The sequence below is a fragment of the Trachemys scripta genome, chromosome 13 (genome assembly GCF_013100865.1).
Source record: "Trachemys scripta elegans isolate TJP31775 chromosome 13, CAS_Tse_1.0, whole genome shotgun sequence".
In the NCBI taxonomy this organism is placed as follows: Eukaryota; Metazoa; Chordata; order Testudines; family Emydidae; genus Trachemys; species Trachemys scripta.
Window position 1 is genome coordinate 16,167,061 of NC_048310.1, and position 19,670 is coordinate 16,186,730.

Here is a 19,670-nt window from a genome sequence, read left to right on the forward strand (position 1 = left end):
CAGCATTAAAAGCTCTGTTTTAAGGTAGCTAACATTTATGTTTCCTAACTCATACACTCTGCATGTGTGTTTTTACCTCAGATAGAACTATATTTTAGAAAAGGTTATTTGAACCCGTGTATGTGTTTTTCCAAAGGGTTTCAGTATTCTATTTCATTTTATATTCAGGCTTAAGTGCCAATGTCATGAGGGGCTGAACACTTCCTGAAAGGTAATCAGTGGCCTCAGCACCCACTGGAGTGCATGACCCTTATCTTGAGAAGTGCTGATTCTTTAGGGGTGAGTTCTCAAAGGGCCCTATATAGGCCTTAGAAATTGTGTGCCAACTTTTTCCTTGTACATGTGTGATTATCTAAGTATGCAAACCCTTGTGTTTGTATTTGCATATCAGAGCAAAGACCTAAAGACCTGATTTGCACACATGGCAGGTCCTTGGTGCATATTAGCACAGTAACTGTGCAAGCACTCAGATAGTAAGGTGATGAGAGCCATATAAGAACTGATATAAATGGAATAGAAATAGCTCTACATGAAATTTAGCCTTTGTTTAACTAGAATCACTTTTGGAGTTTGGCTGTTACGTTCACAGCACTTTCTGCCTTGTGATAGAATTGAGTATGTTCAGAGCATTCTGTACAAGTACAGGTGTCTTGTGAATATAAACAGTACTCGTAACATGTAGCAAATGCAACATGTAAACAACATTGGCTATGCACGCAGTAGAACACACATACACAAGTGCAGCAAATGTAACAGCCTGTCAGTGTTTTACTTTCTTATTCTGAGATAGTCTACAATAACTCACTAAAGCATACCTTATAGAGCGCCTTTCATCCAAAAAGCTTTAGGGTCAATCATAAGCTAAAAATGTTCTTGACAAAAGAAGCAACAGAAGTGAAGGAGCAACCTCCAACTGTGCAAACTCGTGGTTAGGAGAAAGACTGGAGGAACAGAATAAGCAGAAAAGGGACTTGCAGAATATTGGTAAAATAGGGAGCGTGAATCCAGTGAAAGCTCTGAAGACCAAGACGCTAATTTTAAATTGGAATCTGGGATGAGTAGTTAAACCAAGGAGGGTGACAGAGAACAGAGATGCCATACCTCCACTTTCTGAAGGCCTAAAAAAAGCAGTTGCCATTTTAAAGTTGGGAAGAGAATTATAACCTGACTTTGAAAAGTGTTGAGCACCTGCAACTCCCATTGACTACAATGGAACTTATGGGGGCTCACATCTCTCAGGATCAGGCCTTAAAAAAGCAGAAGTAAAGGTGATTTTCTGGAGATAGCAATAGACACAGACAAGAATTACTAGGAAATATTAAGTTTAACTTCAGAAATAAACCCCAAATTTCTGCCCTTTAGAACATGTTCCACTTTTCACTCTCTTTCATCTCTATCATGCCATATACTAATTATGCAGCAGTCCCAGCAAATGGGATATCATGGCATTGTAATAATAAGTACTATTCAAAGACCTAGCAGAAGATGAGTATAATGTCTTTATTAGTTTTGCCTGAGGTCCCGTCTCCCCTCCTTTTCTCTTCATTAATGAATTTAAAACAATGCAGGAAATTAAATCCAAAAACTACTGAGCATTACAGCAAAGTTAAGGCTATGATTTCACTGAAAAATAAACTCCCACAAAACTGAGATGCAGTGCTCTCGCTCTCTCTCAGTCCTTCTGAGTAGCCTTAAATGCTTGGGCATTGCTGCACATATGGTACATAAGATCACAAACTCTTCTGATAACTCTGCTATGAAAGGATTAACTAAGGAGTGGCTGCCTTGATTCAAAATCTTCTTGTTTGTCATCTTACGTACACTACAAAAAAACGCTCTCCTCATTGTTTTAAATGCAACTGGGAACATTGTATATTAATAAGCGTGTTGCGGCCCCATTGATATTGGGATAGTTTACTGACTGCAACAAAGCATATTAAGATAAATCTTCCATTGGTATAAATCAACATTAGTTTACATTGAAAGTCAATGGAGCTGTGCCTGTTTGCACCATCTGGCCCAAGATTTGGAGTCCAAACTGATCATTTCACAAAATCAATTTAAAATAGCAATGGGTGACAATTGCTATTAGCATATTGGTCCAGGAACAAATATCAAATCTATACTTTCTCTGTCTTTTCTTCAGTAACATGCATAACTATTGAAATTCCCTGTAGTACACTGCAACAGATACAGAATGCTTTAACATGAAATTATCCATGTTTTAACCCATTGTCTGCCTACATTTTATATACATTTTAGGAGCCAATGTAATGTGGTAATAATGTGTCTGATTATTCAGAGGAAACAGAAAGTTAATGATATGTTACAGTATTTGACTATTCTGATATAAATCAAACATCCAACAAGGAGAAGACATTTATTTGCTAGTCAAGCTTTATGATGAATGCAGATGGCATGATCTCTTTCCAAGGCAAGTGTGATTCGAAATTACTGATTGAGAGAAATGAACGGAGCTGTAAAAATAAACAAGGGGCTGGTAATAGACAAGGTACAGTATATGTCAAGGCAAGCATGTGCTATTTTACTCATGCTCTCCATCTTCCTTTTACAAAATACTATGCCTATGATGTTATATTGTCTGGCATGTACATCAGGGTCAGTCTACAAATATATCTTAGCCTGGTGTCTTCTGTTGTATAAGGTACACTTTCATCCTTGTGTTTAGGCTTGCTCAAACGTGCATCTCTGAGAAATGTCAGAGCATTTTAAAGCTTTGTGTAGCAGGACAGCAGGTGAAAAGTGACCATAAAGTATAAAAACTTTTGAATACTGTATGTAAATATAAGCATGTAACAAATAGCAGCTTTTTGAAAAGTCTTAAGATGAGAAAGGCTAAGCATGCTGGCTAATGACATTTAAAAATATGTGCATCTGTTTCCCTTTATCACCAAAAATAAAAGATGCTTTCTATCTTGAAAATACAAGTTAGAACAGGCTGTCTGTACCCTGAAATCTCCAGTCCACTAAAAAGATCATTCTACTTTCTCCTGTCAGATGATCATATAATTTATGTTAGTTGCATAATTACAAAAGGAGTAAATATCTATAAAACATAAATTTACAGGCATCAGGGAAGACTCAGAATGACCAAGAGCTGTAAACTTGAGCTTGATAGGAAAGTCTAAGCCAACATCTACTCTACATTTTCGTAGTGAAAGAAAAAAAAAATCTTTACTTACCCGGCCAACTAATATTGGTTCAGGTCCAGAAAATTCTTCTAATACAAACATTTGGTTCCAAACCCAGCCCCTCTTCGAACGGTTCAAAACCTTCTGTTCTCCACTGAGCCCACTTAGTCCCATACTGGATCCACTTGGTAATATTTGAGATTGATTCAATGGAGACATATAAATGGAAGGAAGGACAGTAATCCATAATATTATTAATGGAGTCCATACATCCATAAGCATCTCCGTTAGTCTTTCTGGCATTGTACCACAAGCTTAGCAAATCACCACAGAACTGAAACAATTATTTTGCTTTCCTCCAGACGATAGCCATCCAGTTCATCATGCAGTAAAGTACATTTACTTACAGCTCCTCCATATGTTTGCAGCACAGTGAACATAAACAAAAATTGCTTAGCTTATAAAAACATGATCCACTGGGTTTTCCTGTCATCCAAGATTCCTGCAAAAATAAGAGTAATACAAAGTTAGCTATAAAGTGCTTGGGGATATATTTTATAAAATCTTAGTTATTTTCATGTCAGAAACAAGCCAAAGTCCAGTTTTATATTTATAGTAGATGATATGTGTGTCTAGGAAATGAATTTTAATTCCCATTTTAAAGGGGGGGAGGCAAATAAGGGACAGATACTTCTGTCAATGTTGGTAGCACCTTCCTGCACTACTAGTTCCTTCGATTTCAGGTCAGAACTACTCAGTGTGAGCCAGCATATTAGAATTTGACCCTGTATAAACCTTTCAGTAAAAGCTAACCACAAATAACTCTGAAGCTGAGCAATAATACAGCGGTGGGTAACTCATTTTTCTTTTTTTAGTCTACGTGTCCTCTGCTCACTTTGAAGTCAATGGAGCGTACTCAGTACCTCAAAGGATTGAATCCTTTTTTTTCCCCAGGCATTCATAATAGCCAGGGCAAGAACACTTTTTTTTTTATTCATGTATGGCCACAAGAAAAAAATAGTTCAGCTTTAGTAAATATTGTAACTTTAAGAAAGAAAATATTAATTTCATTTATGTAGAGGCAGGCAGGAACCAGATTTCTCATTTTGCAAGACTGTCTACCATTTCTATTTTTTTCCTTTCCAAAACAGCACAAAATCCAAAATATTTTGAAATTTTATCACAAAATGACCCCCCCACACACACACACACACTTACACAAAATAAATGTTTTTGGTCAATCAACACTGTTTTGTTCCGATAACATCAATGTCATTCCACTTGTTTATTTTTTTCAATTATATTTTAGAAAAAAAAATGCAATAAAAAGTCATTTTGAAATGGAAAATCAAAATATTCCATTCCAAAAAGGTCAAAATGGAATGTTTACACCTCATTGGAATGTTCTCTTTCTGTGTTTTTGTTGTTTTCCAAAAATTTCTCCAAAACATTTCACTTTTGATTCACCAGAATTTTTAAATGAAAAACACATCAAATTTCTGATCAACTCTATTTACAAGTCACTTTCCCCTACCTCTGTTTATACAACATAATAAAACCATAAAAAACAACAAAAACATAATTTGGAAAAAAAATAAGACCTTAACAAATAAGTCAAATAAAACCTGATATGGAGATCTCGTATAACATGATGAGGGGAAAGGAAGAGGACAGAAAAAATAAAAGGCTCAGCAGTGGCCAATTTAAAAAAAAAAAAACCCTTTAAAATAAGATCTTGAAGTGTTTGTTTCCCCTAAGAGATGTACTGAGATGAAGAAGCTAGTTTAACAACTTAAAGTCTGCTACAGTATAGCCACAATGCTCTACAAACCTTAAATGCAACCATAGGTTACTTAAAAAGATGTCTGGGATATAACTCAAAGAGGATAATAGCATGGCTGGAGTTTTGTAAAAGGCTTCCTGATATATAATCATTGGCTGGTTCAGAACCAAATGTAATCTTATGGAAAACTACAGTGTAGGAGGATAGGTACACAGCTGTCAACTCATGATTTTTTGTGTGTGTGGCTCAGAGCTGTACAAATCGCTGATTGTTTTGGTTAGCTAGTAGTTCTGAATTTTTTTTTAAATTTGTTTCATATAGGCCCAAACCAATTTTTTTCCCCGAAATTGTGTGCAGGGTGTGGTATAATGGAGAGGTACTATGGCACTTCAAACCCAACACTGTTTGGTCACACAAAGTATTTCATTCAACTTGAAACTAAACATTTAATTTAAATTTTGAGCTTTTTTTAAAAAAAGTAATTTTTGTTTTCAACCAAAATAATTCAGAAATATCAACATGAATTTACATAACGTTTCACTCAACTTGAATCTGCATTTTTCTGTGAGAAAAAAGTTTTGGCCAAAATAATGTCATCCAGCTCTACTGTCTGATGATATTCAGTGTTTATCTTGAAGCCTAAACTTCTTGAGTCATATGATTATGGGAGACTCACAACTTTCATTTTTGTATACATATTGTACGGTTCTAGTATTCATGTTTGTGAAGGAAAAACTTGAAAACATGAACATGATGTTTAAAGGCTAATAAAACAAACAGAAAACAAGTAAAAAGGCACAAACTGTGGGGTTTGTTCTGTTTAATATAAGAATGGCCTACTGGATCAGACCAATGGTCCATCTAGCCCAGTATTCTGTCTTCCAACAGCAGCTGGTCCCAGGTGCTTCAAAGGGAGTGAACAGAACAGGCAATCATCGAAGACCCATTTCCTATCAACCACTCCCAGCTTCTGGCAATCAGAGACTAGGGATACCCAGAGCATGGGGTTGCATCCCTGACCATCTTCACTAATAGCTATTGATGGACCTATTCTCCATTAACTTATCTAGTTCTTTTAGGAGCCCAATTATAGTTTTGGCCTTCACAACATCTCTTGGCAACAAGTTCCCAGGTTTGTTTGTATTTCAGTAACTGACAACATAGCTGTGAAAACCTCTTGCAAGAAATTCTAAAGCCATGAGAGACTCATCTTTTTAAGAAGGTGAGAAGAGCTGTTATGAACTAAAACTCAGTCCAAGTACCTCTGGACCTCGAAGTGTGATACTTTCAATAATGCAACAAGAATGAGGTAAGTGCCCATTCCAGTAACTGTTATGGGTCTCAGTGCTGAAGATTGAGTGAGAGGGAGAGGGCTGGAAGGTAATGCAACCTAATTCTCTGAAGAGATTTTTCTATGAAATGTGGAGGGAAGAGACGTAACCTGACTTTCCATATCCCCTAAGCCCCCCACGGAGTGGTGAGGAACAGAATGGAAGGACAGTTCTCTCTTAAGAGCTTGGGGAGGGGTGGAGACAACCAACTTCACTCTGAAGACAATGAAGGTATGGGGAACAAGAGGGTTTGTAGCTACTGCCCTGTAGACCAGGGGTCGGCAACGTTTGGCACGTGGCTTGCCAGGGTAAGCACCCTGGCGGGCCGGGCCAGTTTATTTACCTGTTGACGTGACAGGTTCGGCCGATCGCGGTCTCCACTGGCTGCGGTTCGCCGTCCCGGGCCAATGGGGGCAGCGGGAAGCTGCGGCCAGCACATCCCTCGGCCCACGCCGCTTCTCGCCCGGGACGGCGAACCGCGGCGAGTGGGGGCCACGATCGGCCGAACCTGCCACATCAGCAGGCAAATAAACTGGCTCGGCCCACCAGGGTGCTTACCCTGGTGAGCTGCATGCCAAACATTGCCGACCCCTGCTGTAGACCTTAAAAGGGAGAGGAACCCAGAATGTGTTAAAGGTAGGTAGGAGGTAATTAGAGGGAGAAGGAACGTTCAAGCTTAGATGAAAACAATACACAACTTGGTAGCTTGGGATAAGGTTTTTCATATTTTTCTGTTCATGTGAATCAAAAGCAAAAGAAACCTCAGGGTAGCATGAACCACCATGAAGTGTAAAGGTCACCATCTTGGCTGACACTAGGGATCAAATCAGGGACATCCAGAGTTAGAAGCATAAGTCTTTCCAGCTTGAGTAAAACTCTGTAAGTGGGTAGGTACCTGTAACACTCAGATCCACTGTGAATTTAACACAGAAGGGGGCACAAAACACAAACACGCTAACCTGTGAGTTACACGTGCACCAGAGAAATCTTTCAGATGAACCCACCCTGAGATTGCTGCTGAGTTCGACACAGCTCTAATTGGCACTTTTTTGCCATTCCCAGGACTGAATAATAATAAAACACAGCACTTTTCATATTCAAAGGGCTTTTAAAAACATCAACTAATTAATCTAATTAAGACTGAACTGCTGTCCCCTTTCACTCAAAGGGGGCTCCCTCCTGAACAGAGCTGAAGCAAATTGGTGGGATAGTGTGACACTTGTACTTCTACTACATATGCTGTATCTTTTTGTTATATAGGGTAGAGAAGGGACATAAGACTTTAGTTACCTGAACTGCCAATCTGCAAAAACTAAATTTGCTTAGATGTATATTAAAAGAAATACAGGAAGCTCAGATCCATTACTTTTCACGCAGTACAGACGGATTAAATCCCATCTAGCCATTGCTAATACATCAAGATTCTTTAGCCACGATTGGATCCGATCTCAGTGTAACTCCATGGGAGAGGCTTCAGCAATACTTCAAGCAAACAAAAACAGCAGCAACAACGTTCACATAACACGTTTCATTAAACCGAACTCAGTAAAACAACCTGGCAAAAAGCACAGTTAACTTGAGCACTGTTATCATAAATGTGCAATAAGTTCTCCAGCACCAGTGAGAAAGGAAAGTTGCAGCATGTGTTAGGCATTGCAGGCTACAGAACAAATCCCCCTCTTACCTGCACAGATTTTTGCTTTTAGCACGGTTATGCATGTGAATATGCACAGTTCGCAATGAAGGAGACTCATTAGTATCTCCACAATGAAGGTTGATCTTCTGGAACCCTTCACTGCAAACCTCATTTGAACCCATTACTCTGACTTTGCCAGTAGTAAGTCAATCCACCTGGAGCTGAGGGGCCTAGGCCTGTTTTAAGGGAGAGGCCTTTGACCAACACACAGAGAATGGGCTGTCTCCAAGGTCCTGGGCAGTTGTGGAAATGGGTTGTTCTTGCCACTCTAGTTGCTGCATTCCATGTGCAGGAGGTAGTATGGAGAGGTACTATGGCACTTTCCCTGTGCCCATGACTGCTATTGGTTATATTTTGTGGTCAGAGATTGCTGTGAAATAGATGCATCTGACGAAGTGGGCATTCACCCACGAAAGCTTATGCTCCAATACATCTGTTAGTCTTAAAGGTGCCACAGGACTCTCTGTTGCTGTGAAATAGAGACACTGCAGCCATGCTCCCCTTTTCCTTGATACTCAGTGTGTACCAGGGCCTAAGGAAGTGGTGTGGAGCTTGGGTAGTGGCTCTCTGCCATCTGAGGATCCCCTCATGAGGCCAGATCTGCAGGCTCTCCAGCTACTTTGTGCCATCAGGACAGCACAAAATCCCTACAGCAGGAACAGAATCTGGCCCTTAAACTGTTATTTCCATTATTTCCAATGATTTGGTTTGCTTGTGAAAGTGTAACATTAATGTTTTCAGTTTTCTCAAAAGCCACAATATTCTTTTTAGGTTCCATGTCTGATAAGTATTTACTTACAACCCTAATTCTAATTCAATAAAGTTTTTTGCCTGAGAGTATGTATTCTCTTGATTCTCTGAATGGCCCTGCGAGATGAGAGTGAGGATGATTATTTTAAACAGTCTAGGAGTCCAGATTTTGGGTAAAATAAAGGAATTTTAAATATAACAAATAGAGCTAGGGAGATGTGACCCTTTTTCAGATAACAGAGTGTTCTGGATAACAGTTTCAGCTAATCAAAGTTTAATCAAATATTTGTAAAATGGTTGGTTTCCCAGAGCAAAACCTATAGAGAATCAAATCACAGGTAAAGCTGAATAGTTTGTTTTCTGTAACAGGATCTACCTGCTGTATGTGTTGATATGCTTTTGGACAGGCAGCACCAAACCATGATTATTGTTTGGAATCTGGCAGAACCAAGGAGTCCCCGGCATGGACCAAAGTCCCATTGTGCTAGGTGCTGTACAAACACAGAACAAAGAGCTTACAACCATGCTGACTTTACAAGTTAGGTAATGCCCCCCCAGCAAGCACCACTTGTTGGAATTATGTTGCAGCATTATAAACAGTGTAATATCGTTTCCAGATGTTGCACCATCATTACTTGATATCAGATACATTACAATTACTTTAAGGGCCAAATCCTAATCAATTGAGACAAGTAGTCCCATTGACTTTGTGTGGGACTAGAATAAGTAGGGCAATAAGCAATGATATTAAGTTCACTATATAATTACTTTCATTCTCATCTTTTGTATAACATACCAGTGGGTTATGGTTATTTGGCAGCTGACGTATTGGTAACAACCAGTACTATTTTCATTATGGCTATTTTGCAATCATATTGTAACTTTTAAAAGGTACTAGAGAGATGATGGAATGCAATAGAACTGTTATAAAGATTAATAAAGTTAGTAAAAATTGTTAACACAAACTGCTTACTAAGAAAGAAAATGGAGTAAGGTCATAAAAGCTTGAAAAATCAATTTATTTTTAGATTTGTCAAACCACAGAATGTCTTTCTGGCCAAGTAATCCACTTTATTATATTGCTAGTGCATTGATTTACACCATGATCTCCAGTCAAGGAGATTTTACAGCCTCTCTAGAGTTTCTTCACATTAGGAAATGTTGAGGATCCTCTTGCAAACTGCTGCATCTTCAGGGCAATCCACTTCTAATTTCATTCTGCATTCATTGCTGCCTTGTTGATCATTGTGATTACAAGCTACAGATAAGTCCTCTGACCTCACCGTTTCATTAAGGAGGATTTTGTCAATTTTTAAATGATTGGTTCAGTTACGTTAAAAATCTAGCAGTATTGATTTATTTAAATAAATTACACTGGAAATGCCAGACAATTAAAAGTGTGAGATATATATTTGTCTAAAGTAGGATTTTTTCAGATACTTCAGCATACATTAAAACAGTCTGTCAGAATGGACAGGACATTATCCTTTCATCATGCACTGGGAAGACTGCCTGTGATATAAAATACTAACAACATGGTGAGAGAGATGGGACATAACAGCATCAAAGGTCCAGTAAAGAAGTTTAGGTAGTGTAGAGTCATAGAGCTAAAGACCAGAAGGGACATCAGATCACTTAGTCTGGCCCTCTCTATATCCACAGGATACCAACACCACCTAGCACCTGCACACCAAGCCCAACAACTGAAATTAGATCAAAATACTACAGGCCACAGCAGACCAGTCTATTATGTGCCATTCATATACTCCACCTTGGCACCCTGATTCAATACAGGCAAATGTGCATTAAACGTAGGCAGCACAGAACTAGCGAGATGTATGTTCACCAAGTCATTTAAACCTTTGGTTAGCACTAGTTGATTTGAGCATGGTGTTCTTTGTATTGTATACACTCCTGAAGTCTCAAAGTTCCATCAGACTCACATGGGAGTTCTTGCCCTGCAGGGAAAACTCCATTAAACAACCTTGAGTCCCTGCTATAAATAAATTAAAGATCCTCCCTTCCTGCAGGACAGGTAGAGCTTTAGATGACAACTTTCACTCAAGTTAGGAAAACACATCAGGACAGTTAATCAGAAGCCTTTTACAATAACTAATATCCTCGGATTGGCTTCCTTTATTTGGAACATACTCATCAACAATGACACTTTCTTCCCATTATCTTGATGTTCCCTTGGCCCATGATCAGAAACTAAACATGCTGTCTACATGGGTACAAAATCTGCAACTGCCCCTGTTTTTTTTAAATAGCCAACATTCACTTTTGTACCTTGCAGTGCCTCCTTTGTCAACATCTGGAAGCCTCTTCTTCCTCGCTATTTATTCATTTATTTTTCTCTTAGCCCTTTCTTACTTACTTTCCACAGTAGCTAGAATATCATTCCTGTCTTTTTTGGCTTCACTCTTTTCTATCTGTTCTTTAAACTCAATCCTTTTTAGTTTTACATTTGCCACTGCAGGTATTGGTTACACTGCAACACTTCCACCCATACTTCCTAGTCCATTTTTTTCAGGGTTCTAACAGGGTTCCCCAGTAATGGCAGCAACATGATACAGACCCTTCCCACTGTGGGAAGCAGAATCTTTCTCTGCTAATCCTCTCCTGGCAGCTCAGTAAACCCTGAAGTTTTCTACTCCACTCCTCATTCATGTGGGTAATCCTTGCTCACATGAGCTGTCCTACAATATTCAGCATGATAATTTGCCGTTGAAAAACCCAGAAAAATAAATAGCTTTAACAGAGCCATCAAGACACAAAAACTGACCATGCCAGTAAAATTGGAGCATCCTCATCACACATCCCCCATGCTCTTTGCTGCTCTCAGTGATTGCATTGTATCTGAAATTTGATTGTAAGCTCCTAGGGGCAAAGTCTTGTGTTCGGCTCAGTGTGCTTTTTGCCACTGCATAAGTAATGAAGAATAATGATAAATAATAGAATCCAATAGTGTGACCCTCCCATTGTCAGCTACACAGAATATTGCAAAGCAGTGTCATGAGGGAGGAGAGAATCTGGTCAAATATATATGCAAATCATTTGTCCAAGTTTATTGTTTTATATTGTCAGTGGCAACTTGCTCCCATTCACGTTTGCATCAAAAACTGAAACAAAGCAAGACTAAAAAAGAACTACTTATTTTGATGTCAGGCCAAGAGACACCGTGTTAAAGCTTTCTTCTTAACTGCTCTGTCCCACGCACACACTAACACTCTCAGTGAGAGTGTAAGGATATGCTACCTTAATTTTTAAGCTTAGTCATGCACTGCAGCTTTTTTATAGTTAGAAGAAGTGAACAATTCTCCCAGCTCTTATACAAAGGAGCATTTTAAGCACAAAAGTTATTCAGACTTTCCTTCCACTATATTGTATGTAGAATTTACACATGCATGCACATAGAGAGACATGCCCATGCACACACATGCACACAAACAATCATTTCTTTAGGATAGCCTCTGGAGTTTTTTTTTTTTTTTTTTTTAAAAACATCGGAGGACGTGGTTATTCCGCAGCCTACAAGCTTACAACTGCCTAAAATAATGCCACCTTGTTCTTTCAAAAAAATAAATAAAACTAACGTCTGGGAGATTCATAATCTACACCATTTGTCTGCCTCACTTTCCCTTCTGCTTTTTCCTCAGTGAGAAAACATACAGTCAGTGCTCTGGTGGGGAGAGGAGGCTTCTCCAGGAATCAGGTCATTCCACATCTCATTGATAAGTCAGGATGAAAGGAGAATGATACACTTTATCATTTCCCTGCCATTGTGGGGACTTCAGGCACTGGTGCACCTCAGTCCCTCCTATGCCCTGCCTGTGGCATATAACAGACTAATCTCTTGTGGGCTGTAATACTTCAGTCTAATTTCAGTTGTTGGGTTAGTAGGCAGGTGCTGGATAGTGTAGATGTCCTGTGATATATAGAAGGTCATACTAGATGATCTAGTGCTGCCTTCTGTCCTTAAACTCTATAACTCAATAAATCAAACTTACCTATTCCAAGCCAATGACAACATCATAGCAAACTATCCATTGTTATTCACTTAGTTGCATAATGTGAAGACCTGTGATATCGACACACAACTCTAACTCTTCTTTGCATAGTTCTTCCAAATGTTTACATTCAGAAAACCCCTTCTGAAGGAACCTATAGTTTGCCTTTGAAGGAGGGGAGGGGTAGAATCAGCTTGGGATCTAGGAGTTATTCCCTATCTTTAACTGATACGATGATCCTGTCCTATATAATATATTACTGGGACTATTATTTGAAACCTTTGCCAAAGCCATAGGCTCCAATTCAGCAAGTGTGAACTTTAAGCACGTGAGTATCAGGACTCCCACTGATCCGTAGAAGAGTGCATCATCTCCCAGAACTAGCCTCTAAATGCCTCATCAAAATCAGTTAATTTTGTATTGTTCTTAGCACTTCAAAACTATTTATGTTTTCCTAATGTATTATTTGCATTTCAATAGTGCCTAGAACCCCCACACATGGCCCAGGATCCTACTGTGCTAGGCACTATTCAAACAAAGACAGCTCCTTCCCCACAGAGTTTACAAGTTCAGTAATACAACTTGCTTGATCGTACTTCATTTCCAATGAAATGACTATATCATTCTTGCTCCTTCATGTAATATAAATACTAAAGAAACTATGCATTAAAATAAACAGATACTGTAGAGCATGTGCCACGTTTATGCCTTTTAGAATGTCACACGTAGCTTTAAAAAAAAAAAATTATTTGCCAGAGCATGAGGGTCAGATTTCCCACTGATCTGTGTCAGAGCATCAGTTCACCTCCACATTGCCTTGCTGAGAAGCTGATGGTGCCAGCTCAAAACAGAGAGAAGGAGAAATGTCATATTTCATTTGAACCACCAAAACAGTCTAGCAGATTATAACACTGAAATGTAATATAGTCACATCTGCCTCAGTTTGTTTATACAGTAAAGGGAAGAATATGACTGAACTCAATTTTTTATTTTCTGCAGTCCGGTGATTAAAGCACTTTTCCTTCCACCGAAATAGAATTCTAGACTACGTATAGATTTAATAGTGCTAGCCGGTGCCAATCTCATCTCTCAGACCAATGCTAATTTTTATGCGGGTGTATTACATAATTTGAAAGACCTAAAACACTTTTAAAAGTGAGAGGGGAAAATGCAAGTTGTGCATACCATATTGAGAGCTCTTAAAAGGCAAACAGACTGGCCTGTAACTGAGAATTAGGTGTTAACCATCCTCTGTCTAGGGCATCATTTATCATCAGATGTTCAGCAACTGAGATGTGCTTATCCTGTTCTTATTGAAAATTGTTTAAATATTAATGGAGGCCATAAATATGTTTTCTCATTTTTTTTCAGTAATCCATTGACATACGACAGAAACTATTATTGTTCTTTCCTTGATTTTCTTTAGAGAATGTCATCTATTGTGCACAATTAAGCAAAGTAGCATAAATAACCTTCTTTCGTATCAACCTGAAATCTGACTAAAATGACCCTTGGTCTTTATGGTTTAAAGACTGCATACGTATGAAGTTTCCCTTGAAATAAATGCCACAAAAATGAAAATCTATACAGAAAAGGAAACATTGCCAGGCTTTGCCAACAGTATACGGTAATTATGGTAGTTATGCTAAGGTTTGGTTAATATCCTCTAACAGCACCATATGAAATTAGGACTTAAGATCTTGATTCTGCACCACTGAAGTCAGTGGAAATTTTCTCATTGACTTTAATGGCAGTAGAATCAGGCCCTATATTTATTTTTGACATTTGCATTTGCCAGGCTGAACTAATTTTTTTCCTATTGGATATATTTGAAGCATACTCCCCAAGATTAAAGCCCACAGGGTCACTGGCTTTATATGACTCATTTCAAGTTCAGTCAGGGTAGAAATTAAGGTCCAATGATGATTTGGTTAAATGAAAGGAAATAATAAGCAGATATATTCAATCCATAATACTGATGTTCACTGTCAGAAATGTGTATTTGCCTGCAAAACTAATGAATTGCATTCTTCTTTTAGAAGTACACAATTTGCTCAGCACATTAGCATTTAGTTTATACATATATGTTTGTATGATTAAACATTAGTGATAGCAAAGGGAAAGTGATTACAAATGGATTTAAACTGCAAGCTGAGTTCCTTAAAGTAGGCTGTTTAGCGTCTCTTAGAATTAACCTGTTTGGATTTAATACACACCACTACGTTTGAAAACTACAAGCAAGCTGGTGAACTAAAAATTTCTGACATACTATTTTTAACAAAATACACAGATGCTTCTACTAGGAATAGAAACCTGAACAAAACATACTTAGAGGCATTTTTCCCCTGGGCACGTTTAACATTTTTCGGGGGGAAAGTTGGCTTTAGACACCCATACATGCAGTGGAGACTCCTCACTTCTTGCATATCCTGAGCCAAACATTCTGAGCCCAACCCACCAAGATGCTGAACATCCTAACTCCCGTTGGCTACAGTGTTAATAAATAGTAATTAGCATCTTGTTGGACCAGTTCCTCAAGTAGAACCATTGCCATCAAATGGTAATTGATAGTAATGGACTACTCACGAGTAAGGCAAGCAGGAATTGGTCCTCTCCTTGGAGTCAACTGCTAGTAAACTAATTCTGAGGGCACCTTTCCATGTCAGCTCTTCTTTCCACTTTCAGATGTCATCTGCTCCCACTGCATTTTCAGAGAGAAATCCTGAAAAGTTAAAATTGCATCTGTAGTTGAAATGCCACAGTGCTGGTGCTGTTTACTTGATTTATCAAACTAAGAAATTTAATGAAAGTGTTCAAGAACGGGGGGAAATAATTGAAAATGTAAACTGTATTGGCACTTCTGTTCAATTTCTAAAAGGGTAAATTTTCTCAAATAGTTATGTTTAGAAAGCTATGAAGTGTACCACTTTTTCTATGGCAACAAGGCTAAGAAAAAATGTTGAGTTTACATCATCTAATTGAATTCTATTCATGCAGACTTATGGTAGCAATGATGCTTAAAATATTTCAACGCAAAAGTCTTAGAGTTCTCCTCCCACCGGTAAAATTTGATTTGTGTTATTTTTAAACTCACAGCTCACAAAGTCTTATATGGTTTTCTGAAATGCAGATATAATCAAGGTGCACACAATTGTTATTATTAAAAGTTAGTCCAAAAGGTCAGCCTTTATATGGTGTTACAATGAGGCAGCTTTAAAATGGAAAATGCAATACAATATACATGTGGGTTGTATATATAATAATATATGGTTGGTTATACAAAATGCTGTGAGTAGACATTAACATTTATATTATGTAGCATTAGGAGTTGCTTTCTTATAAGTATTGTTTATAGATACTCTATCTTGTCATAACTGTTAAAGATTTGCAGCACCATGTGCTTTCAATATGCACTTTGTGTTGACTCTGTCTCTTGTCAAAGATCCATTCTTGTTCATAAATATCTATATATAGATAGCGTCTCTTAGAATTAACCTGTTTTATATATCTATATCTATCTATCTATAGATATAGATATATATCATGTCCTTCCCCCGCGCCCTGTGTTCATGATGGGAACTAAAACAATTTTACTGTTGGCTGAAGTAATAGCACCAGGTCTTTACTTATTTGTATATATCAGGGGTCATATGGGTGAGCCCCACACCCTTAATTCCAACCACTGACTAAAAAGTCCCAGGAAGAGTACATAGGGCACTGAGACCTTCAGGAATCAATATCTTTACTAGAGAATTGACAATTGTGTGGTGAAAAAAAGACAGAGCTTCTCTAGAAACCATCTCTAAAAGTAATAAGCAAATTTATATCTGGTCTGTGACTGTGGACACCCTCTTATAAGCTTTTTGGAAGGGATAGTGAGTATGGGCTGGCACGACTGAAGTGATCTGCGGAGGATTCCCTCCCATAGTGCTATAAAGCTTTTTTTTTTTTTTTTTTTTTTTTTTTTAAATGAAAGATGCTTTAATGAATGTCATATAAACAGCATCAACATTTGTTAAGCAGCCCAAACATATTATTTTATTTAATGACTTTTTATAAGATAAGAAACCTCACAAGTAGCTTTTTGTGACTAACACCACATTTCAATTAACAATAAATTATTCACCCGTATATCATAATGTACCTATGCTCACAAAATACAGCTTCCAGGTAGCATAGCCTCTGCTTCAAGAGGCCCTCAACTTACAAACAGCAATAGAAACTGAAATCCTTTAAAGCCTATGATATTATAAAATAAGTATTGCAGAAAGATTGAAAATTGCTTCAATAAATAGCAATATTAAAAAGCAAACAGCAGTATTTAGAGGGGAAGATTATGGGCAATTCTGCATTCAGTGAGGCACAACTGCAAGGTTGAATGGATGGAAAACCCTAGACTAGAATATTATATAAGAATCAGTTCCCCTCATACAGAGCTTTGAGGTTGAAATGGTCACACAATTAGGCCAGGAGGGTTACACTGTAGAGAGCTTTGGGGTTTTAATGTTATCAGATTTTATATTTGTGGATTTGATGAGTAATGTTTTAACGTGTATGGAAAATACCATCAATGCATTTAGACATTTTGATAATTTCTCTTTGATTAAGACAGCTGAAAAAGTACATTAGGCTCATTTGCTTGTTTTTATTTATTTGCTTTTTTAATATTTTCAGTAAACCCACATTTCCTGAGAAACCAATTGTGAAATATCATCTTGTTCCTAACAATGGACTGTAGAGAAATATCTTCAGATTGCAATCATATGGAAGTATCACATATTTCTCTTGATCCTTATTGCAAAGAAACTCCTCAGGAATTTACAAAAGAGGATGAGTAAAGTTAAGAGGATTCTTTATCTATAGCTTTGTTACTTATCAGCTATATTCTTTAATTGAAACTGAAGTGAGCAGCTGTTAGCCGGCTTTCTATTAAACACTAATGTTGTAGATTTGAAAACAATAGACAGTTAATGTTATTTGATTTCTTACATTCAGCAGTCCAAGGAAACATCTGGCAATGATGCCCATGAAGACAAATGGCTAGTCATTGATGAGCTCATCAAGTTGGCTGTTTAAACGTGTCAGCTTTTATTAAAGTTTACATTCTTATATTCTTATAGGAAGGGAGAAGTACAGAAGATTTGGGGAGGGGGATTGGGGGTAGCAGGAGCATGGAGCGTTTGATACCTGTTGGTAAGCAGAGCCCTGCCTTATAATGCTATTATGTGCCAGTTTGGATAGATTCAATGCCGTTTAGTCTGGTACTTAACGTAAACTGTTTAAATTGAGAAAGGGTCTAGACATGACTGAATGGCCATCAATCACAAAGGAATCCCTGCTTGTGTTAAGTGGTGGCATCTTCATGGTGGTAGCCAATGCCTAAATAAGGACTTGAGTTAATCTCCTCTATATTATCCACCGAGAAATTGCCATGGGTTTTCTATACTGAAGCTTTGCAGTGCTATAGTCTGATCCGGTGCCTTCCATGCTCCACAGCTGAACACAATGTTCTTGTAGATCTGATACAAGCTAGCAGGGATGCTATCTGACAGCTTGGGTCTCCCGGTTGGGATGTTACCACCAAGCAGATGCGATATCCAAGCAGAATGTAAGAACATGCTATTCCTCTTGCCTTTCTCAGCCAGAGGATGAAACGCGTAGTGGAACAGCCCGCGTTAGGGGTCGACAGTCTTGCATTCTTCTCTAAAAGCCTCCGTAATGATGCAACTAACAAGCAACTGGAGCTAAGGGGTTTGCGCCCTCTCCTAAGTTTCAGCCGCGTTCATTCACTATTTAGTCAACAAGGACAGGGAAAGAAAACAACTTATGGGAAAGGGATGGCTCTCTTGGCTACTTATAGCTAAGGCGTCCTTGCCACCTCAGCTTAGAGAAAGATAGAGCAGAACTGAAGGGATACTTTCCCTTCTGAAAGGGGGAGAAGGATAAATCAGTCCAATTCCATCCATGGCTTTATTTGAGAGGTTTGGGGGGGACCACGGGGTCGGCAGTGATAAATAGGGGGAAAATCCCCCCCCCCCCTTATGATTCTACCAGCCTCCAACTCCACCATTTACATATCTGGCTGGTGGCTGATTTTTATTCTCAGCACGAAAACTGCAATCTACTTCAATGCATGAATGCAGCCCTGCATCTATTCACCACAGTACAACAGTCCAGAGATTTATTGTACTTAAAAAAAAAAACAAAAAAAAAAAAACCAACAACAACCACGGAGAAGAAACGGGCTCTCCAGCCCAGTGAACAGCTCACTGTGATACAAAACTCCTTCTGAACCTTTAAAAAAAAAAAAAAAAAAAAACCCCACACACCCAGCCTGGCATCCCATTATCAGGGAATTTCAAAGAATCCGAATTAATGAGCCACTACACTTCAGTCTAATAATGCATCTGTTTATAAGGGAACAGACAGATAGTGTCTGTGACAGTGTATGCAAGGTGCACCAAGTCAAAGACAAATCCACAGAGAGAAACCCTTCTGCCAGTGAGAAATAAATAACTAGCTAACAATAAAAACAGATACTCACTCTTTCAATGACCCAGGAAACGTCTTGCGAAGACCACTTTACAAATGGATTTAAAGGGTCTACTTCAGGGAGAGGAAAATATTAACCAGTCCGTCTGAATGGGCAGGATTCTCCGGATTTCTTTCATGCTTTTTGATGCTGCTGGAGGAGAAGCTGGTTACTTAGACTCTCAGGTTTCTGTGCCTGCATAGTAAAGTGCAGTTAGTAATTTCTCCCTTTGCACAAATCAGCGGCAGCAGCACATCGCCAGGAAAGCAGGGATATTCCAAATAAATCCACTCATTCAGGGGCTGAGCGCTCCAATGTGCCTGCCTGCCAGATGTAACTGTGAAGTGATGTGGAAAAGTGAGCTGGGAGCCTCCCCTGACAGCTCTTATTGGGCTGATCTCGGAGGCAGGTCTTGC

At 38.5% G+C, this 19,670-nt stretch overlaps 1 protein-coding gene across 2 annotated transcripts in view; it reads right to left on the reverse strand.

Annotated features, from left to right (window-relative positions):
- Positions 1-19,404, reverse strand: part of CDH8 (cadherin 8) — a 201,843-nt gene extending 182,439 nt beyond the window's left edge. The window contains exons 1-3 of one of the 2 annotated variants that reach the window (XM_034788599.1): positions 19,267-19,404; positions 15,309-15,444; positions 3,204-3,654 (exon numbers count right to left, since the gene is read on the reverse strand). In XM_034788599.1, coding sequence (XP_034644490.1) covers positions 3,204-3,455 — 252 coding nt within the window. In that variant the 5' untranslated portion in view covers positions 3,456-3,654; positions 15,309-15,444; positions 19,267-19,404. The remainder of the gene's footprint in view (positions 1-3,203; positions 3,655-15,308; positions 15,445-19,266) is intronic. The other variant, XM_034788598.1, reaches the window with a different exon arrangement.
- Positions 19,405-19,670: the final 266 nt, after the last annotated feature.